The sequence below is a fragment of the Pelobates fuscus genome, chromosome 4 (genome assembly GCF_036172605.1).
Source record: "Pelobates fuscus isolate aPelFus1 chromosome 4, aPelFus1.pri, whole genome shotgun sequence".
Taxonomy (NCBI): domain Eukaryota; kingdom Metazoa; phylum Chordata; class Amphibia; order Anura; family Pelobatidae; genus Pelobates; species Pelobates fuscus.
The window spans coordinates 65922005-65945395 of record NC_086320.1 but is presented as its reverse complement, the minus strand read 5'-3'; the positions used below and the strand labels follow the sequence as shown (position 1 = coordinate 65945395).

The window sequence follows — 23391 nt, the reverse complement described above, 5'->3', positions numbered from 1 at the left end:
GGAGATAAACTCAACCAACCTGCCTTGCAAAGACTTCTCATTGAGCTGCACTGGGAAGTCTATGATTGGACAAACACAAAAAGTCTGGGCGGGGTTAGAAGGGGAGGGATTGCAAGGGCAGCAAACAAGAGAAAAGCCGCTTCTACAAGCTGTATTTAGATATATCACAGGTGAGGGAAAAAAAATAATTACATGAATGCATTTTATCATTGGGATATCAACTAAAGAGTGTTTTTTATGTATTTATTTATTTATTTGAATTTTTGCAGTGGAATGTCCCTTTAAGCATGTGCAGTGTCATTATGTTCTGAGTTTGGGTGGAAATAATGTTTCCACAGTCAAGTTTAAGAATTCCTAGATTAAATGGAGACTCCAGGCACCCAGACCACTTCTGCCCATTGGAGTGGTCTGGGTGCCAACTCCTACTACCCTTAACCCTGCAAGTGTAATTATTGCAGTTTTCAGACAGCCACTAGAGGACACTTCCGTGTTCATAGAACACGAAAGTGTGTTATAACGACGCTGGACGTCCTCACGCTATGTGAGGACCTCCAGCGTTGCCAAAATCCCCATAGGAAAGCATTGAAAGCATTATTCAATGCTTTCCTATGGGGAGGTCTAATGCGCGTGCGCGGTATTGCTGCGCATACACATTAGGTCTCCCCCGCCGCCGGGCGCGCATGCGCATTAAGAGCGAATGCAGAGCCTGACCCAGTGCCGAAGGACATCGGCACTGGATACAGGTAAGTCACTGAAGGGGTTTTAACCCCTTCAACAACTTGGGATGGGAGGTGGGAGGGAGAGGGGACCTGCAGTCCTTTTAATATTTACTTGATCTGACTTTGAAGCTGCATGATTACACAATGCTAACAGTGGTTAAATTCCATAAAACAAATGCATAAATAAATATATCACATTGCTAGTCAGAAAATAATGTAATTTATGGGTTTTTTTACAGACAAGGTCCAGCAAAACCAGAAGTGCTTTCCATCCCTTGGTCAGGGAAGCGATCTAATCGAAGGCTCCAAAGGAACAATAGTTTTTCTCCAAACAGTCCACAGTTTAACATTGGTATGTATTAAATGATTCTTGTTGATTTATTTTTATCCTATTTCTCAACTGAAATAGGCATGGTTCATCATGGTTTAGCACTGAAAATAACAGCAATCAAACAAAAACCTATATCAAGCCTACCGACCATATTAATAATATATAACACACCGGCCTCCACCATCCAAGTTGGTTAAAGCATCCTCAAGGGCAAATGACTTGGACCACATGTAATTACCTAGTATAGAACAAAATAGAATACAGCTGGATTCCTCTCCAACAAACACAACAGAAACATAACAGAAAAATGAGAAAAGGGGCCAAATCCCATATTGTAGAATATTTGAAAAATACTTTGTTACAGATATATAAAGAAATGTACTGCCTAAAAGTCATGTTACTAAAGCTTATTTGTTGAACTGAATTAAATGTGATTTTAATGCAAACTTTGCATTTTTTGTGAAAATATACAAACTAAAAACATAACAGTTTGTGTCTTTTTAGTTTTTTGATTCAACTCTGACATTAATTTTGAATTCACTTTGAATTCCAATTTACAGTTTATTAAAGCGGCACTGTCATGCCGAATTCCGTTTTTTTTTAACAGCCCTCCCGCCTCAACTACATCCAATCGACCCCCTAGTTACCCCCAAATGCCCCTAAGCCCCCCACATTACCTATTTTTTATTCTTTATTTTCTGCCCCGATCTATATTCAGGGCGCCGCCATCTTTGTGTGGGTAGGTGAAGTCCCTGTGGGACACGTCATCTGCCCACACTACACAGACTGTAAGATTCCCGCACATGCCCAGTGAAACACCTGGACATGCGAACGGGAATTTCATCTATTCATTCATTCATCAGACAGACGAATGAATGAATAGAAAAAAATCAGATGAACAAACTAACACTGAGTATCAGTGTTAGTTTGTTTGTTCGGTTTATTACAAGGAGGGAGCTACCGGCGTGCAGCTCCCTCCTTGTAATATGTAACTATAGAAGCGGCAGGGAGCAGTGCTCCCCACCACTTCATAAGCCCCCCAGGTCCCCCCCTCACTCTATGGGGGTCAATATGACCCCCATAATAGCACAAGGGAGATTAAAATCTCCCCAATGCCCCTACTCGCTATATCGCGAGTAGGGGCATGTCCACTAAACAGTGAGCAGCCTGTGGCTGCTCACTGTAAAAAAAAAAACAGGGTAATAAGGGGGGGACGGGGACCTACTGTCCTCCCCCGCCGGCCCCCACCCCTGGACGGCGGGTGGGGGCCATAATGGGAATGAGGGGGGACCTACTGTCCGCCCCTCAGGCCAACACCCCTGAGCGGCGGGTGGGAGCCATAATAATAATAGGGGGGGGGAGGGACCTACTGTCCTCCCCCCCGGCCCCCACCCCTGGGCGGCGGCCATAATAATAATAAGGGGGGGGACCTACTGTCCTCCAGCCCCCGGCCCCCACCCCTTGCCGGCGGGTGGGGGCCATAATGGTAAAAGGGAGGGGGGACCTGCTGTCCTCCGGCCCCCACCCCTGGCCGGCGGGTGGGGGCCATAATGGTAAAAGGGGGAGGGACCTACTGTCCCCCCCCGGCCCCCATCCCTGGGCGGCGGGTGGGGGCCATAACGATAATGGGGGGGGGACCTATTGTCCTCCCCCCGGCCGCCACCCCTGGGCGGCGGGTGGGGGCCATAATAGTAATAAGGGGGGGGGTCTACTGTCCTCTCCCCCCCCAGCCCCCACCCCTGGGCGGCGGGTGGGGGCCATAACGATAATGGGGGGGACCTACTGTCCCCCCCCCGCCCCCACCCCTGGGCGGCGGGTGGGGGCACTAAGTAAATTCCCCCCCCCATCAAGGTGACTAGGGGTCCCCAAGCCCCTAGTCACCCACCCCCCACCCAAATAAAAAATGCCCCTACCTACCCCCCTCACCCTAAAAAATAGTGAGGGGGGGAATAAAATTGCTAACCTGGAAAGTAAAATTAAACTTACCATTCGACGTCTTCTTTTTTCTAAAATCTTCATTTTTCAGCCCCCAAAAAGGCCAAATAATAAACCATGATAGCCGTCGAACTAAAAATAAAATAGAAAACCCGAGCGCAAAAAAAAATCCAGACGAAAAAGAAAAAACCCGAGCGCACAAAAAAATAATCCATCTTCACCCATGGAGGGCTCCGCGCAGACTGAGCTCCGCAGGGCGGGGCAAGGCTTATAAAGCCTTGCCCCGCCCTGCAATTAGCCTAAGAACACTCTGATTGGTGGGTTTAAGCCAATCAGAGTGCTCTTTGTCATTTTACAAGCGTGGGAAAGTTCTTTGGAATTTTCCCACGCTTGTAAAATGACACAGAGCACTGTGATTGGATGGATTTCAAGCCGTCTAATCACAGTGCTCTGTGTCATTTTACAAGCGTGGGAAAATTCCAAAGAACTTTCCCACGCTTGTAAAATGACACAGAGCACTGTGATTGGATGGATTTCAAAAACTAATATGTAAATATGTAAACTATGTAAAAAAGATCTGTAAAATAATTAGAAACATCTAAACAAACACACACACTATATAAAAGGACAATGAGAGAGACAAAGGGATAATACACCCAGCAAGCTTTACAATATAATCTGAAGAAGTTGAACTTAATAAATGACCATAGGGGTAAGCGAAGAGTAATGCCAAAAAGAGGGAGATGCACTAGGTCCTAAGCGTATGGATCTTTACTCGAAATGTGTTGTCAAAGTCTTTGTTGCTACAAGGTTCCCATTCCTTTGAGTTACGCGATGGTCAGTTGGTAATTAATAGCTTTATAAAGTAAAATAGAGTAAAAATGGAATCCACACAAGCCAAGCACCCCATAAAAGCAGTGAAAACAATATCTGATTTATATTTTTCCTGCTTTAATACATTCTGACTTTGTGTGATTGAGTTCATAGATACGGTAGCAATACCTATTGTTAAGAGTCACAATGAGGCATGAAATATTGATGGCTTAAAGAAATGAGAAGAAAAGAAAGTACTTAAGTATAATAGCAAAGCCAACAGCGAGGACTCAGCAAGCTAACCGAAATCTGAGAATATAAGGAGATGGTTATTCAGTAATGTGCAGAGGCTCATGCTGTATAGAACAGAGTATCTCATACAGTCGTTTATACACCATATGGTGTCTTTCAAGGCTAGTTTGTAAAAGCAGACAATGAAATAAGACGGTAACAATTGTTACCAACTTATATGAGATGTTTAGAGTAAAATTATACAAATGCTGCATTAATAATGTCAACTATTTTCATGTTACTTGGTACATTTAGAGCAACGTGCATACTTTGTTTCCAAATTTGAATGCAAATACAATAGTACATGTAAATATTGGTGGGTCAGTAACCCAGAAATCGCTCATTCAGCCCCCAAAAAGGCCAAATAAAAAACCATGATAGCCGTCGAACTAAAAATAAAATAGAAAACCCGAGCGCAAAAAAAAATCCAGACGAAAAAGAAAAAACCCGAGCGCACAAAAAAATAATCCATCTTCACCCATGGAGGGCTCCGCGCAGACTGAGCTCCGCAGGGCGGGGCAAGGCTTATAAAGCCTTGCCCCGCCCTGCAATTAGCCTAAGAACACTCTGATTGGTGGGTTTAAGCCAATCAGAGTGCTCTTTGTCATTTTACAAGCGTGGGAAAGTTCTTTGGAATTTTCCCACGCTTGTAAAAAGACACAAAGCACTGTGATTGGAGGGATTTCAAGCCGTCTAATCACAGTGCTCTGTGTCATTTTACAAGCGTGGGAAAATTCCAAAGAACTTTCCCACGCTTGTAAAAATGACACAGAGCACTGTGATTGGATGGATTTCAAAAACTAATATGTAAATATGTAAACTATGTAAAAAAGATCTGTAAAATAATTAGAAACATCTAAACAAACACACACACTATATAAAAGGACAATGAGAGAGACAAAGGGATAATACACCCAGCAAGCTTCACAATATAATCTGAAGAAGTTGAACTTAATAAATGACCATAGGGGTAAGCGAAGAGTAATGCCAAAAAGAGGGAGATGCACTAGGTCCTAAGCGTATGGATCTTTACTCGAAATGTGTTGTCAAAGTCTTTGTTGCTACAAGGTTCCCATTCCTTTGAGTTACGCGATGGTCAGTTGGTAATTAATAGCTTTATAAAGTAAAATAGAGTAAAAATGGAATCCACACAAGCCAAGCACCCCATAAAAGCAGTGAAAACAATATCTGATTTATATTTTTCCTGCTTTAATACATTCTGACTTTGTGTGATTGAGTTCATAGATACGGTAGCAATACCTATTGTTAAGAGTCACAATGAGGCATGAAATATTGATGGCTTAAAGAAATGAGAAGAAAAGAAAGTACTTAAGTATAATAGCAAAGCCAACAGCGAGGACTCAGCAAGCTAACCGAAATCTGAGAATATAAGGAGATGGTTATTCAGTAATGTGCAGAGGCTCATGCTGTATAGAACAGAGTATCTCATACAGTCGTTTATACACCATATGGTGTCTTTCAAGGCTAGTTTGTAAAAGCAGACAATGAAATAAGACGGTAACAATTGTTACCAACTTATATGAGATGTTTAGAGTAAAATTATACAAATGCTGCATTAATAATGTCAACTATTTTCATGTTACTTGGTACATTTAGAGCAACGTGCATACTTTGTTTCCAAATTTGAATGCAAATACAATAGTACATGTAAATATTGGTGGGTCAGTAACCCAGAAATCGCTCATTCAGCCCCCAAAAAGGCCAAATAAAAAACCATGATAGCCGTCGAACTAAAAATAAAATAGAAAACCCGAGCGCAAAAAAAAATCCAGACGAAAAAGAAAAAACCCGAGCGCACAAAAAAATAATCCATCTTCACCCATGGAGGGCTCCGCGCAGACTGAGCTCCGCAGGGCGGGGCAAGGCTTATAAAGCCTTGCCCCGCCCTGCAATTAGCCTAAGAACACTCTGATTGGTGGGTTTAAGCCAATCAGAGTGCTCTTTGTCATTTTACAAGCGTGGGAAAGTTCTTTGGAATTTTCCCACGCTTGTAAAATGACACAGAGCACTGTGATTGGATGGATTTCAAGCCGTCTAATCACAGTGCTCTGTGTCATTTTACAAGCGTGGGAAAATTCCAAAGAACTTTCCCACGCTTGTAAAATGACACAGAGCACTGTGATTGGATGGATTTCAAGCCGTCCAATCACAGTGCTCTGTGTCATTTTACAAGCGTGGGAAAATTCCAAAGAACTTTCCCACGCTTGTAAAATGACACAGAGCACTGTGATTGGATGGATTTCAAGCCGTCCAATCACAGTGCTCTGTGTCATTTTACAAGCGTGGGAAAATTCCAAAGAACTTTCCCACGCTTGTAAAATGACACAGAGCACTGTGATTGGATGGATTTCAAGCCATCCAATCACAGTGCTCTGTGTCATTTTACAAGCGTGGGAAAATTCCAAAGAACTTTCCCACGCTTGTAAAATGACAAAGAGCACTCTGATTGGCTTAAACCCACCAATCAGAGTGTTCTTAGGCTAATTGCAGGGCGGGGCAAGGCTTTATAAGCCTTGCCCCGCCCTGCGGAGCTCAGTCTGCGCGGAGCCCTCCATGGGTGAAGATGGATTATTTTTTTGTGCGCTCGGGTTTTTTCTTTTTCGTCGGGTTTTTTTTTTGCGCTCGGGTTTTTTATTTTATTTTTAGTTCGACGGCTATCATGGTTTATTATTTGCCCTTTTTGGGGGCTGAAAAATGAAGATTTTAGAAAAAAGAAGACGTCGAATGGTAAGTTTAATTTTACTTTACAGGTTAGCAATTTTATTCCCCCCCTCACTATTTTTTAGGGTGAGGGGGGAAGGTAGGGGCATTTTTTATTTGGGTGGGGGGTGGGTGACTAGGGGCTTGGGGACCCCTAGTCACCTTGATGGGGGGGGGAATTTACTTAGTGCCCCCACCCGCCGCCCAGGGGTGGGGGCCGGGGAGGACAGTAGGTCCCCCCCTTAATACTATTATGGCCCCCACCCGCCGCCCAGGGGTGGGGGCCGGGGGGAGGACGGTAGGTCCCCCCCCTTATTACCATGATGGCCCCCACCCGCCGCCCAGGGGTGGGGGCTGGGGGGGGGCAGTAGGTCCCCCCCCCCTTATTACTATGATGGCCCCACCCTCCGCCCAGGGGTGGGGGCCGGGGGGGGAGGACAGTAGGTCCCCCCCCCCTTATTACTATGATGGCCCCCACCCGCCGCCCAGGGGTGGGGGCCGGGGGGAGGACGGTAGGTCCCCCCCCTTATTACTATGATGGCCCCCACCCGCCGCCCAGGGGTGGGGGCCGGGGGGGAGGACGGTAGGTCCCACCCCCCCTTATTACCATTATGGCCCCCACCCGCCGGCCAGGGGTGGGGGCCGGGGGGGAGGACAGTAGGTCCCCCCCCTACTACTATTATGGCCCCCACCCGCCGCCCAGGGGTGGGGGCCGGGGGGAGGACAGTAGGTCCCCCCCCCTCTTATTTCCATTATGGCCCCCACCCGCCGGCCAGGGGTGGGGGCCGGGGGGGAGGACAGTAGGTCCCCCCCCCTCTTATTACCATTATGGCCCCCACCCGCCGGCCAGGGGTGGGGGCCGGGGGGGAGGACAGTAGGTCCCCCCCCTCATTATCTTTATGGCCCCCACCCACCGCTCAGGGGTGGCGGCCGGGGGGGGGGGGACAATAGGTCTCCCTCCCTTGTTTTACTTTACGGCCCCCACCCGTCGTTTAGGGGTGGGGGGCAATATATTTTTTTTTTTTATTTTTTTTTTTTACAGTGAGCAGCCACAGGCTGCTCACTGCTTACCAGACATGCCCCTACTCGCGGTATAGCGAGTAGGGGCATATTATTTACTAATACCAAGTCATTTTTACTTAGTGTTAGTAAATTTGGCTGAAAGACCAATTCAGGTCTTTCAGCCTTTTAGTAGATAGCTCCCTGATACCGTGGGAATTAGGGAGTTATCTACTAAGCGGCTGCAAGATGCAGCCACAGCAATGAATAGGATCGGAGTTTCATTCATTAGAATGAAATTCCGATCCGAACAAAGTACCGAATTGCATCCTAACACCAATGGAGAAACTCTTCTCATTCTGTTAGGATGCAATTCGGCAGTTTTGCCGGCGTTCTGTCTAAGTGACAGGACGTTCGTCAATACTGACAGGAAGCATTGTGGGAACTGGGAGGAAAGCTAGGGATCATGGGAAAATTGCTCTGACCAGCGGAAATGAAGCACACTTTGCTCCTCCGCTGGTCAGAGCTGGTCAAGCGGAGGAATCCTCCATAAGACAGAGTCCCTACTTTGTCTTGTGATTTTAAAGAAAACTAAAGAAGACAGGAAGAAAAGAATAACAGATCCCGAGAGAGGGGGAGAAGAGGAAGAGATTGAGGAAAGGTAAGTTCGGCATGACAGTGCCGCTTTAAGTAATCCTCCAAGCAGAAAAACTCCACAAAACAAATTTGCTGATCTTTAACATAACGCATCCCAATTCTGCCCACACTGAAATATCATTGCTCTGCATTCTGTTAAATGAAAGTATCACAGTTAAACTTTTACCCGGAGCTGGATTAAGATTGGCCAGGGTACTGGGCAGGAAGCCAGATTGGAACACCCTCATAGAGCCATGGTCTATTTTCTGTTAGTGTTGCGTTTGTGGTTACTGAGTCTAGTTTGTGTGGGGGAGACTGAGTGTTGAATTTATGTATGCATGTGTATGCTGACTGTGAGGTACAGGGTCAAAGTTTACTCAATGATGACAAATAGGGGGCGGACCGAACATCGCATATGTTCGCCCGCCGCGGCGACCGCGAAAAAGCTATGTTCGCCGGCGAACAGTTCCCGGCGAACTGTTCGGGACATCTCTACGTAAAGTATGTATACATTTTTTATTTTTTATTTATGTATTTAGTTTCAAATTTGTTTATGTTATAAAATGGGAATTCAAGGCAGAATCAAAATGTGGATTTAGATATAGCCATTTATATTTTATATAATTAAAAAGTTTTTATAAATATATATTATTATGTTTTAGTTTTTTACATATTTTAATATATTTTCTTTTGTTTTTTACTTCACTTGTTTTTTTACATTTTTTGGAATTAAATTTCTTTAAAGTAATACTAGAAAATGTTCTTCAATTCTCTTTTCAATTCTTATATGATATGTGTAATCCATATTAAGTATGTTGTAAATATGTCACTTGCAGATATGAACTCTTGTGTCATTTATATTTTTGTAATACTGTGCATGTAATTCCTATGTATGTATTTTTATTATCGCTGTTCTTTTTGCATTGTATGATATTTTCTTTTAAGCACCTAGATATTTTTAGCATTCATTTCACATATTGACTGGATGCCATAAAAAACAATAATCCATTATACATTGAATATCTGAATATTGAACGTGCTCAATACGAGATCACGTTACATGGAGAAGCTTAGATCATGTTATGCATAACTTTGACCCTGAAGTAACTTTGCCAGTAATTTCATGTCCAGTCCACATTTAAAGCACCCATCTCTTACAATATTTAAGTAGAGAGATATACAGTAAAGAGCAATGTTCTCAAGAAAGGTTTGACTTGTATGGGTATAAATGAGCAGAGCGAGAAGGCTGAACTCTGGAAATATCTCGTCTACCCTAGCTTCGATATTTTAGGAGAATTATTTACATTTTGGTTCATCCCTTTGTGCTTTTTAACTTCTTCAGAGCCTGCATGTTTGTTATTATTATTATTTTTGTAGTCCAGTACAGTTTGCTCAGAAGTTAGGCATTTGCTCTATTTCAGTTTGCAGCCTAATGGGTGGTTAACTGACTCCCAATCTTTTTCTCAAATTAAGAAACTAGTTACTAGGGTAGTCTGGATGATATTAGGGAGTTGATAGATGTCCACACTTTTCTATACATGACATTGAATTTGGACTTTTTAAAACCAAATTACGTTTGCACATTTTCCAAACTTGAGTGTCTCTAGAAAATACTTGACATTGGATTTCTTCATCCAGTTTGGAGATTACAACCTTATATTTGCAAATCACCCATTACTGCAGAGTTTTGCCCTAACCCCTAAAATAAGCCCATCTTGAATTTTCTTTATCAGTTGCAATATATATTTTTTTACAATATTAACCCTGTCAAAGGCACAAATAAATTAAATTACATTTTTGCAAGCATTCGGAATAAATGGAAGCTCTAACAAATGCACTATTGGTTCATATATCTGCTAGGATGCCTGTTCTCAAAATCTACAGAATGAATTCTGGATGGATTTCCATACTGGTATAATCTCTTTGCAGCATATGTTGTAGAGTAGAAGAATCCAATGTAGAATACTAGTCTGGCCAAAATGGGCTTTTTATTACCGCTGTGAGAAACAGCATATGAACATTCGTTCAAAGCTAAGAAAAGAAACAGGGAATAATTTATTCTCCGTTATGTATTATTCTCAAAGGCTTGTTAGATGAAGACAACCAGTGGATGACCCAGATAAACAGACTTCAGAAACTAATTGACAGACTGGAGAAGAAGGTATTAGAATCATTTATTCTCACACATGTTTCCACATCATGGTGATTAGTCCACAATGTTCTCACACAAATAGATACACAAATGTACATCAGTTACAAAATACATTACAAATATAATGAACATGTTGCTGATTTTCGTCCCTTTTTGTGATCCAATCATTCTAGAGTAGATAATAAACAGATCTACAAGTCATGGTGTCTGTGTTTATCTATTGCAAATCCTTTTTTTACTTATTAAAATTTTTGTGTGAAAAAAAATCAGATATTTATACACCCTAACCCTCCTTTTGCAAATTAAAAAAAATATTATAAAGATTTTGTTGTACCAGAAATGTAATTTAAAAAAATAGTTTTCTTGATTAAGTATCAACCCCTGCAGGAGTCGTGAATGAGCAGAGGTAAAACTAATTAACTTTAAAATAATTTACAAATTAAGTGATTAATGTGAGTTCAAGCTAAATTCACCCATTCCTTAAGGCAGAATCAAACGAGCCAGGGTCGGATTTATCCTCCTTACTGCCCCAAGGCCAGTTTCCTCAAGGCATATTACACATACATATATGCAAACGTTTGGGGTATGCAATTGGATGCGTAATACTAGTGTTTTGAGATGCTGCGTGTGGTGTTGCATGTGTGTGTGGTGGATACTTTTTTGTGTTGCATTTGCAAGGCTATGCTGCTTGTTTCTGGGGATGCTGCTTATGGGGTTGTGTATGTGGGCAAAGCTGCTTGCAGGGTTGCGTGTGTGGGGAAGATGCTGCTTGTGTGGTTGCGGGTTGTGTGTGGATGGGGCTGTTTGCGGAGTAGTATTTGTGTGGTTATGTAAATAGGGGCTGTTTGTGGATAGGGGCTGTAGGGGGCACATGCTCAGGGGGCCCATCAGGTGACCCATGCGGCCAATGGCAAAAGTTTTTTCAGGGGCTAAGTAATGTGCTGTCACCCTTTAACAGCACGACTGGACCCCTGTGGTATTGGTAGCGTTGAGATGAAGTGACAGTCAGTCACTTATTCACAGAGAACCCTGAGCCACGTGGGAAAGGCTGACAGGAGGTGTGCAGAGTGGGAGAACCTTTGACTCCCAGCAGCCTCAGAGCTCTGACTGAATTCCAGGGAAACCACACTTCTGCACCCAAAAGGCAGGAAACAGGAGGGTGGCTTAAAATGTGTAAATTTTGCATGCATGTATGTATGTGTGTCTCTCTGTGTGTATATTTGTGTCAGTGTATCTATGTGTGTGTGTGTGTCTGTGTATCTTTCTATGTTTCTGTATCTGTATCTGTGTGTATGTGTGTATCTGTCTCAGTGTATCTATGTGCATGTCTCTATGTGTATTTTTCTGTGTGTCTGTGTATTTTTCTGTGTGTCTGTGTATCTATGTGTGTCTGTACATGTATCTGTGTGTCAATGTGTGCCCCTGTGTGTCTCATCTGCATGAGTGTCACTATGTGCATCTGTGTATATTTATGTGTGTTAGTGTGTGTGTCTGTGTATTTGTATGTGTGTTAGTGTGTGTCTGTGTTTCTGCATGTGTGTCAGTGTGTTATCTACACGTCTGTGTATCTGCATGTGTGTGTCTGTGTATCTGCATGCCTGAACCTGTATGCGTGTCATTGTTTGTATCTATATGTTTGTCAGTCTGTGTATACTGTATGTGTGTCAGTGTGTGTATATGTGTGTGTGGCAGTGCATATGTTTATGTGCATATATCTCAGCATTTAAACTCCAACACTACACACAAACACCACCCCACATTCAAACATCAACACTACATAAAGACACTCCCCTACATTTAAAGTCAACACTAGACACAAGTTAACCACTGCTTTCAAATGACAACAGTATCCAAAAACACACAACACAACACTACACACAAATACACCATTTCATTCACACATACCTACTCCATAAAAAAAACATCCATACATTAAAACATAAACACTGCTCAGTGCTAAATACAACCCTGCAAGGGCAGGCAAATGGTAGATCTCCAGCTCGCAATGCACTGTGGACAACAGACAGGGATCTACATTTTTTTCCAATGTTGTGATAGGGGGGCCCCAAAGAAATCTTGCACCAGAGTCATCTCTAATTGTTCAGGGGGATAGTGGCTCTAGTGTGTGTATTTGGGAGGAGGGGGCCTTAATGGGTGTCTGTTTTTTTTAGGATAATGGAGCAAGGGGCATTGAAGCTGTTGTGTGCGGGAAAATTGGGGTTGTAAAGAATGTATGGGTGGCTCAGGTCTAATAGTGGCTGTGGCGGGGGGTTAGGGCTGTAAGGGGGATGGTGGCTGCAGTGAGGTGATAGGGGCTGTAGTGGGAGGAAAGGGGCCTATAATGTGAGGACTATGATTGTGGTGTGGGGTCAGGTGCTGAGGTGCTGCTTAAAAAAACTTTCCCCTTCCCTAATGCTTACATTGTTCCAGGGACGGGGTAACCTGATCCCTGGTGGTCTGGTGGGAGATGCTTCTGTCGCCCCCGCAGTGAGTGCTTTGCTGCAGCAACCCACAGCAACACTGTGATACAATATTGAGTGACTGCAATTCCTGATTGTCTGGCCCCACGATAGGAGAACTGGCTGGCTGCGGCCTTGGTGGCCTTATGGCAAATCCGGCCCTGAAAGTAGTGAACAATAAAAATCATTGATGAATGCTCAATAGAAGTACAGGTTGGGGTATTTCCAGATCAGGGAATCTTGGAATTGGCCATGAGACATTCACATTTCACATGGCACAATATTGTAACAAAACAATTATTTAATAATTAAAAAGTGGAGCCATGGATATCCTGCCTTCATCAGACATTTCCCTCAGATTGAATAGAGAATGGAACAAATCACATGGCTCCTGAACAGTTCAATAATACTTTAAACTCTGCAATGGAGGTAAAGCTACAGTAAGGACTGAATTATATTGTGCAGGTTACTCGAAGACCATGCTTGAGGGACCTGTGAAATATGGATAGCTGTATAGTGTTCTCCTTGGTTTATAGGGGCTCCTCTTTATTTCCCTTTAACTCGTTCAGGTTGCAAAGGAAAGGTGAGGGTATTTGGTATTGCTCATACTTAGTTATGCTAGCTGAGAATGGAGCAATGCAGGTTAAAGGAATGTAGATCTGCATTCACATATACAATTAACAATCAGAGTGTTGCATATTTAGGAGTCGTCATATAAGAATAAAATATGCCAGCATCAGTTCCGTTGTATTATAGGGGGCTAAAAGCATTATTTTTTTAGGACTACTTACTAAACAAAACCAACAGGGTTTAATTAATCATATAAAAATAAAAATGGGTTTCTACTACAACAAACTCTTAAGCAACTAACTGGAAGGCTAAAACCCAAAGTTTATTAATACATCATTAAACAAATTAAAATGTACAGTTACCATACTGAACATAACACAATGGCACAGCGATGCAGAACTAACGCGTTTCACATATAGCATAGTCAAATATCCTCAATTCACTCATCCTTGAATTCACTCTATTACACAGATTATTTTTTAACTATAAGACGGTTTCTTTTTTATCAGGATCTGAAGCTGGAAGCCCTGGAGGAAGAGGTTTTAGAAGGAAATACAAACTCTGTAAGAAAACGAACCTGTATATTTGTTTATAATGGCAAAAAAAAAAAGAAATTAAAAAAAAAAAAAAAAAGGAAATTGGAAATTAGACAAAACTTCTCTAGTAGGCAAATTTTATATCAAGCTAGATCCAATAATGTCCTGACGCAAATTACAATGTTACATCTATATTGTTTGAAGTATTTATTATTTTGCTTATATATATATATATATATTTTTTTTTAAATAAATCTCTGAAGAATTCTGATGTTTGTAAAAAAAAAAAAGTAACTATAGCTTTTTACTAATTATAGTATATAGTTCTAATATTCTAGTATTTTCCCATTTCACAAAATGAGCAACTAACTGATCTTCCAAGAAAAGGCACACTTGGTCAGATCTATTATTCCATGCCAGTAGGTTTTGTGAAATGTGACAATATCACTCTATAATATAAGTTACCATGAATTCATAATGAATGAATACTTCTTACTCTTGTATAAATGTCTCTTAGTTAGTTTCTCTCATATACATGTGTTCAAATGCAAGAAGAAGGAAGCATTTAATCAAAACATTCTATGTTTCCCTGCTGTGCCCTTTGGGTTATATGAAAAGCCAAGAGGATAAATGGGAAGAGTAAGCCCTGGAGAAAGAGAGCAATACAATGATTTGCATGACCTTTCCAAATCTTGCGTTTTTGCCATATTGCTGCGCTTCACCTTTGATGTGTTGTCCTCAAAATTTCAAAATGCACTGAGCACTAAATGTCACCACTTTTAATGCGACACGGAATCTCTTATAGAGTTTTATATAAAACATCAGTATCAAAACAGAACCTCTGATTCCGGAAAAAAAATTACACGTGTTCATATTCAAGAACATATACTATATATTTAGAAATAAGTAGCATATATAATAATGATTCTATCTAAAAAATAGTCTCCTAAGTATATATATTATAAGATTATAAGAGTATGTTAGCTAGAGAAAATTAAATTAGAAGAAAAATAGTAGATGTAACAGCACTTACAGGTGATAAATAATGAGTGATGATAAGAAAATATCAATCATGTAATAATATTTCTTTGTAGTATTGTTTTTTCTAGGACAAGAGAGTCAGGATCTTAAAGGACCACTATAGGCACCAAGATCACTTAAGCTTAATGAAGTGATCTGGGTGCCAGGTTCATCTAGGATTAACCCTTTCTGCTGTAAACATAGCAGTTTCAGAGAAACTGCTATGTTTATAATAGGGTTAATCCAGCCTCTAGTGGCTGTCTCATTGACAGCCGCTAGAGGCGCTTCTGCGCTTCTCACTGTGATTTTCACAGTGAGAAGACGCCAGCATCCATAGGAAATCATTGAGAATGCTTTCCTATGGACTGGCTGAATGCGCGCGCGGCTCTTGCCGCGCATGCGCATTCAGCCCATGATGGCGAAAAGGAGGAGGAGAGTTCCCCGCGCTGGAAAAAGGTAAGGGACTAACTCCTTCCACCCCCTAGAGCCCGGCGGGAGGGGGACCCAAAGGGTGGGGGGGGGGACCTAGAGACCCTGTAGTGCCAGGAAAACAAGTATGTTTTCCTGGCACTATAATGTAGATAGATTAAGGGTCTGCTGTAACTTTTGTAAAAGTGTTAAAATGTAATGATTATGTCTCTGCAGTAGGGGGTCACAATAATATAGACTGGGTTTCAGTGTGAATTATCTGGAATTCAAAGTAAATTTACAGTAAATGTCAAATTTTAGTCCAGAAGTGACCAACTGATAACATAGTTAACTTGGAGAGTTTTCTAAACTTTGTCATAAAATGTGAAATTCACTTTGAACTTCTGACACTTTAATGGCTAACCCAGTTACTTTTCTGGAATAAAAGAGATTTTCCCTAGAACAGAAAAATATAAGAATCTTTAACTCTTTAAACCATAAGGATAATGGATTTTCATCTCTTTGGAAGAGAAAAGTACTGGGTTATCAAGTCACATGAATGAAACAGATGAATTCATTCCTGAAGTGTAGGACTATGCAGTGTGTCATTAGGACATGTATTACTGGGCAAGCTAAGACAAGCTATGGCTACCATGAATATTGGATTAATCAGGTGTTCCGCACACACTGTCTGGGGCTGTCCTATAAAAAAAACCTTTTACAAAAAAAAAAACTTAAATGGGAACTGTACACAAACGCAACTTCATGAAGCTAAAATTGGTTTAGTGACAATAGTGTCCCTTTAAGTTTTTTAGTTTAAACGAGACTGGCTGTCAATATTTTAAAAACTGTAAACTTTCACTATATTTTAGCACACTTAAATATGTGTTTTAAATGAGAGATCGAAATCATGAAAACCTAAAGATTCCATTCAGTTAATAAGTATTCCCAGAAGCTGGTCTAAAAATACACAATTCAAAGACTCATCCTCTATTTGCATATAGGTGTTAAGGGAATTACTCTGGCAATGTTCCATCTTTCTAATTAGCTATTCAGGTCTTATTTCTGTTTGACTTAGTATGAACATACTTGCTAAAAGCCTTGTAATGGGAACATTTGAGTCTTTCTCAACAGCTATTAAGATTTGTACAAAAAGATCAGAAATAGACTAATTTAATGGTTACTGAAAATGACTATGGAAGGATAATTTAATGGGTTACGCCAACCCTTTTTAACTATGTTTTTTTTTAAATATAAATAATGCCCCATTGGGCATTGTTCTGTATCCCCCCACCACCACCATCCAATGTTTGAAAAATACATTTTTACTTATTTTTACTTACCTTGAATCCAGCACCAGACAAACCTGCTGGTGCTGCTTAGCGTGCCCGTCTGCCATCATCAGAGCCGTTAAAAGCTCACTCTGAGCTAGCAAGGGGGGGGGGGGGGGGAGAAAGTAGGGAGGAGAGAGCTTTAAAAAAAATGTAACGGGGGGAGGTAGTCAGTGAGGTAGGAATAGAGGGCAGATACAAGCTTCCCGGTGCAGGCTCTGCCTTCAAGGGAATTAACAGAGAATGTCTATTGGCAACGTGCAGTGCATGCTGACAACAGATGTAATATATATGCACAGAATTGATATTAGGCAGACCAGGATGCCAAAGTATTGTTTGCTGGTGTTATAACTATCCCCAGCACAAAAGTGCAAATAACTCTGGATGTGCAGTGTTACTTTCAAGCTGAAACACTGCCCTTACACATTCCTTCCTCCATGACTACGTCTACAAGCAGACGTGCTCATGGACGTTGGAATAACCCTTTAACATATATTTGCTATTAGATTTCAATATACCTCTCATGGATATCTGTACCTTTGTGATATTCGGGATATACCTCTAACTTTCACGTCTGCCAGTTTCTGCACAAATGTTAAGTATGTAAAAAAAAAAATTGAAAGGAACATTCCTACGGCACACTGTAGTGGATGTGGTGCCAGGGCGGCCCCCTGCTAACGCTTGACTGGTCTGCTGGGCACTGATCACTGCTGCTCTGACAGCCCAAAGCGTTAGGCTCTGGGTTAATCTCTGCAGTGCTTAGCTCATTGGCTGAGAGCAGTTAGCTAGCACTCTCAGTCAATGAGCAGGCAGTGCACAGCAGGGTTTAGCTCAGTCGAGCTAATGGAAGCATCTTAGAGAGGCATCTAGCTCTGCACAGTGACATAGCACAGCAGAATCCAATTAAAATGTATGCAATAAACAAACAGGGTTATTCAATAATAATCAATAGTAAGAAGTCAAACAGTTAAATGGTTTAACTACTTAAATGGGAAATGTTAAGGTACTTGGAGTGTTCCTTTAATATTTTTTTTCCAGATTCATTGATATCTAGCAAATATTTTCCTGCCATCAATAGATTTTCAGGGATATTCACTAAAAGTGAGAATTAAAGCGGCACTGTCATGCCGAACTTACCTTTCCTCAATCTCTTCCTCTTCTCCCCCTCTCTCGGGATCTGTTATTCTTTTCTTCCTGTCTTCTTTAGTTTTCTTTAAAATCATAAGACAAAGTAGGGACTCTTTGTCTTATGGAGGATTCCTCCGCTTGACCAGCTCTGACCAGCGGAGGAGCAAAGTGTGCTTCATTTCCGCTGGTCAGAGCAATTTTCCCATGATCCCTAGCTTTCCTCCCAGTTCCCACAATGCTTCCTGTCAGTATTGCCGAAAGTCCTGTCACTTAGACAGAACGCCGGCAAAACTGCCGAATTGCATCCTAACAGAATGAGCACTGTTTCTCCATTGGTGTTAGGATGCAATTCGGTACTTTGTTCGGATCGGAATTTCATTCAAATGAATGAAACTCCGATCCTATTCATTGCTGTGGCTGCATCTTGCAGCCGCTTAGTAGATAACTCCCTAATTCCCACGGTATCAGGGAGCTATCTACTAAAAGGCTGAAAGACCTAAATTGGTCTTTCAGCCAAATTTACTAACACTAAGTAAAAATGACTTGGTATTAGTAAATAATATGCCCCTACTCGCTATACCGCGAGTAGGGGCATGTCTAGTAAGCAGTGAGCAGCCTGTGGCTGCTCACTGTAAAAAAAAAACTAAAAAAAAAAAAAATATTGCCCCCCACCCCTAAACGACGGGTGGGGGCTGTAAAGTAAAATAAGGGAGGGAGACCTATTGTCCCCCACCCCCCCCCGGCCCCCACCCCTGAGCGGTGGGGGCCATAATGGTAATAAAGGGGGGGACCTACTGTCCTCCCCCCCGGCCCCACCCCTGGGCGGCGGGTGGGGGCCATGATAGTAGTAGGGAGGGGGGGGGGGGACCTACTGTCCTCCCCCCCGGCCCCCACCCCTGGCCGGCGGGTGGGGGCCATAATGGTAATAAGAGGGGGGGGACCTACTGTCCTCCCCCCCCGGCCCCCACCCCTGGGCGGCGGGTGGGGGCCATAATTGTAATAAGGGGGGGACCTACTGTCCTCCCCCCCGGCCCCCACCCCTGGGCGGCAGGTGGGGGCCATAATAGTAGTAGGGGGGGGACCTACTGTCCTCCCCCCCCGGCCCCCACCCCTAGGCGGCAGGTGGGGGCCATAATAGTAGTAGGGGGGGGGACCTACTGTCCTCCCCCCCGGCCCCCACCCCTGGCCGGCGGGTGGGGACCATAATGGTAATAAGAGGGGGGGGGACCTACTGTCCTCCCCCCCCGGCCCCCACCCCTGGGCGGCGGGTGGGGGCCATCATAGTAATAAGGAGGGGGGCCTACTGCCCCCCCCGGCCCCCACCCCTGGGCGGCGGGTGGGGGCACTAAGTAAATTCCCCCCCCCATCAAGGTGACTAGGGGTGCCCAAGCCCCTAGTCACCCACCCCCCACCCAAATAAAAAATGCCCCTACCTACCCCCCTCACCCTAAAAAATAGTGAGGGGGGAATAAAATTGCTAACCTGTAAAGTAAAATTAAACTTACCATTCGACGTCTTCTTTTTTCTAAAATCTTCATTTTTCAGCCCCAAAAAACGCCAAATAAAAAACCATCATAGCCGTCGAACTAAAAATAAAATAAAAAACCAGAGCGCAAAAAAAAAAACCCAGACGAAAAAGAAAAAACCCGAGCGCACATAAAAATAATCCATCTTCACCCATGGAGGGCTCCGCGCAGACTGAGCTCCGCAGGGCGGGGCAAGGCTTATAAAGCCTTGCCCCGCCCTGCAATTAGCCTAAGAACACTCTGATTGGTGGGTTTAAGCCAATCAGAGTGCTCTTTGTCATTTTACAAGCGTGGGAAAGTTCTTTGGAATTTTCCCACGCTTGTAAAATGACACAGAGCACTGTGATTGGATGGCTTGAAATCCATCCAATCACAGTGCTCTGTGTCATTTTACAAGCGTGGGAAAGTTCTTTGGAATTTTCCCACGCTTGTAAAATGACACAGAGCACTGTGATTGGATGGATTTCAATCCATCCAATCACAGTGCTCTGTGTCATTTTACAAGCGTGGGAAAGTTCTTTGGAATTTTCCCACGCTTGTAAAATGACACAGAGCACTGTGATTGGATGGCTTGAAATCCATCCAATCACAGTGCTCTGTGTCATTTTACAAGCGTGGGAAAGTTCTTTGGAATTTTCCCACGCTTGTAAAATTACACAGAGCACTGTGATTGGATGGATTTCAAGCCATCCAATCACAGTGCTCTGTGTCATTTTACAAGCGTGGGAAAATTCCAAAGAACTTTCCCACGCTTGTAAAATGACAAAGAGCACTCTGATTGGCTTAAACCCACCAATCAGAGTGTTCTTAGGCTAATTGCAGGGCGGGGCAAGGCTTTATATGTTTTATAAGCCTTGCCCCGCCCTGCGGAGCTCAGTCTGCGCGGAGCCCTCTATGGGTGAAGATGGATTATTTTTTTTTGCGCTCGGGTTTTTTATTTTATTTTTAGTTCGACGGCTATGATGGTTTTTTATTTGGCCTTTTTTGGGGCTGAAAATGAAGATTTTAGAAAAAAGAAGACGTCGAATGGTAAGTTTAATTTTACTTTACAGGTTAGCAATTTTATTCCCCCCTCACTATTTTTTAGGGTGAGGGGGGTAGGTAGGGGCATTTTTTATTTGGGTGGGGGGTGGGTGACTAGGGGCTTGGGCACCCCTAGTCACCATGATGGGGGGGGGGGGAATTTACTTAGTGCCCCCACCCGCCGCCCAGGGGTGGGGGGCGGGGGGGAGGACAGTAGGTCCCCCCCCTTTTACCATTAGGGCCCCCACCTGCCGCCCAGGGGTGGGGGCCGGGGGCTGGAGGACAGTAGGTCCCCCCCCCCTTATTACTATTATGGCCCCCACCCGCCGCCCAGGGGTGGGGGCCGGGGGGGAGGACAGTAGGTCCCCCCCCTATTACTATTATGGCCCCCACCCGCCGCCCAGGGGTGGGGGCCGGGGGGTGGAGGACAGTAGGTCCCCCCCCCTTATTACTATTATGGCCCCCACCCGCCGCCCAGGGGTGGGGGCCGGGGGGGGGGAGGACAGTAGGTCCCCCCCCCTATTACTATTATGGCCCCCACCCGCCGCCCAGGGGTGGGGGCCTGAGGGGAGGACAGTAGGTCCCCCCTCATTCCCATTATGGCCCCCACCCGCCGTCCAGGGGTGGGGGCCGGCGGGGGAGGACAGTAGGTCCCCCGTCCCCCCCTTATTACCCTTTTTTTTTTTTTTTTTACAGTGAGCAGCCACAGGCTGCTCACTGTTTAGTGGACATGCCCCTACTCGCGGTATAGCGAGTAGGGGCATTGGGGAGATTTTAATCTCCCTTGTGCTATTATGGGGGTCATATTGACCCCATAGAGTGAGGAGGGGACCTGGGGGGCTTATGAAGTGGTGGGGAGCACTGCTCCCTGCCGCTTCTGTCTTTACATATTGCAAGGAGGGAGCTGCACGCCGGTAGCTCCCTCCTTGTAATAAACTGAACGAACAAACGAACACTGATACACAGTGTTAGTTTGTTCGTCTGATTTTTTCTATTCATTCATTCGTCTGTCTGATGAATGAATGAATAGGTGAAATTCCCGTTCGCATGTCCAGATGTTTCACTGGGCATGTGCGGGAATCTCAGGGCTATCTAGTGTGGGTAGATGACGTGTCCCACAGGGACTTCACCTACCCACACAAAGATGGTGGCGCCCTGAATATAGATCGGGGCAGAAAATAAAGAATAAAAAATAGGTAATGTGGGGGGCATAGGGGCATTTGGGGGTGACTAGGGGGTCGATTGGATGTAGTTGAGGCGGGAGGGGGGTTAAAAAAAAAACGGAATTCGGCATGACAGTGCCGCTTTAAAGGTGAATTCAAAGTGAGTTTAACCCCTTAAGGACCAAACTTCTGGAATAAAAGGGAATCATGACATGTCACACATGCCATGTATCCTTAAGGGGTTAAAGAGGCTCTCCAATGCCAGGAAAACAATCTGTTTTCCTGGCACTGCAGGTCCCCTCTCCCTCCCACCTCCCATCCCCGGTTGCTGAAGGGGTGAAAACCCCTTCAGTCATTAACCAAAGGCAGCGACGATGTCCCTCGTCGCTGCTTCTTCCTCCGCTCCTCCCTTTCATCATGTCAGCCGGCGGAGGAGACTGATCACGCCTGCCGGCTGGGGAGACCTAATGCGCATGCGCAGCAATGCCGCTCACGCGCATTAGACCTCTCCATAGGAAAGCATTGAAAATGCTTCTCAATGCTTTCCTATGGGGATTTTAGCGACGCTGGAGGTCCTCACATAGCGTGAGGACGTCCAGCGACGCTCTAGCACAGAAAACCTGTGCGAGAATCCTGGAAGTGCCCTCTAGTGACTATCTAGTAGACAGCCACTAGAGGAGGAGTTAACCCTGCAATGTAATTATTGCAGTTTATAAAAACTGCAATAATTGCACTTGCAGGGTTAAGGGTAGTGGGAGTTGGCACCCAGACCACTCCAATGGGCAGAAGTGGTCTGGATGCCTGGAGTTTCCCTTTAAACTGTAAGGCCTGATTTGTTGAACTGGAAGCAGTTTGACCTTTAAATTTGAAATTCAGTTTGAATTAACCCTAACCCCTTAAGTACCAAACTTCTGAAATAAAAGGGAATCATGACATGTCACACATGTCATGTGTCCTTAAGGGATTAAATTCTCACTTTAGAAAATAACCTTGTTTGTTTATTGTATATATTTAAATTGAAATGCCAAAATGTTTATTACCCTCTAAACAAAAATTTTATTAGAAAGAAAGTGCAATGGATTTGATACTTTTTGCTCAGAAACCTCTAAAACGTTTTCAATCTGTGTAATAGGTTTGCAGGATCTATAGTAACTCTGCTTTCTTATGATTTTTGAAGATGCTGTGGAGTCTTCTGTTTATTGACATGTAACTATGTTAGTTGGCTCAAACTGACTTGGTGATGTGTGCAGGCAATGTTAAGTAACAATTCTTTATTAATCAGTGTTATCAATTAATACCTGAAAATTCAATTCAAACACCTTTCAAGGGATCCCATAGTGCCAGGGAAAAAAATAAAGTTTTACTAGCACTATAGTTTCTAAGGTCCCCCTCCCCCTCTTTCGCACCCCTCCACCCTCTTTCGCACCCCTCCTCCCAAAGCACTGAAGGGGTTAAAACCCCTTCAGTCACTTACCTGAATGTCCCCTAGGCACTGGGTCAGCCTCTGCCCACGCTCCTCCCCCACCGAAGTCAGCCGGCGGGGGAGACCTAATGCGCATGTGCGGCAATTGGCGCACTCGCATTAGGATTTCCCAATAGGAAAGAATACATCAATGCTTTCCTATGGAGA

General features: G+C 43.7%; 1 protein-coding gene across 1 annotated transcript in view; it reads left to right on the top strand.

The window, feature by feature from the left end:
* NECAB1 (N-terminal EF-hand calcium binding protein 1) overlaps positions 1-23391 on the top strand; it is a 219049-nt gene that overhangs the window by 178110 nt on the left and 17548 nt on the right. Inside the window, exons 7-9 of the mRNA XM_063451266.1 lie at positions 959-1071; positions 10530-10606; positions 14136-14189. Coding sequence (XP_063307336.1) covers positions 959-1071; positions 10530-10606; positions 14136-14189 — 244 coding nt within the window. The remainder of the gene's footprint in view (positions 1-958; positions 1072-10529; positions 10607-14135; positions 14190-23391) is intronic.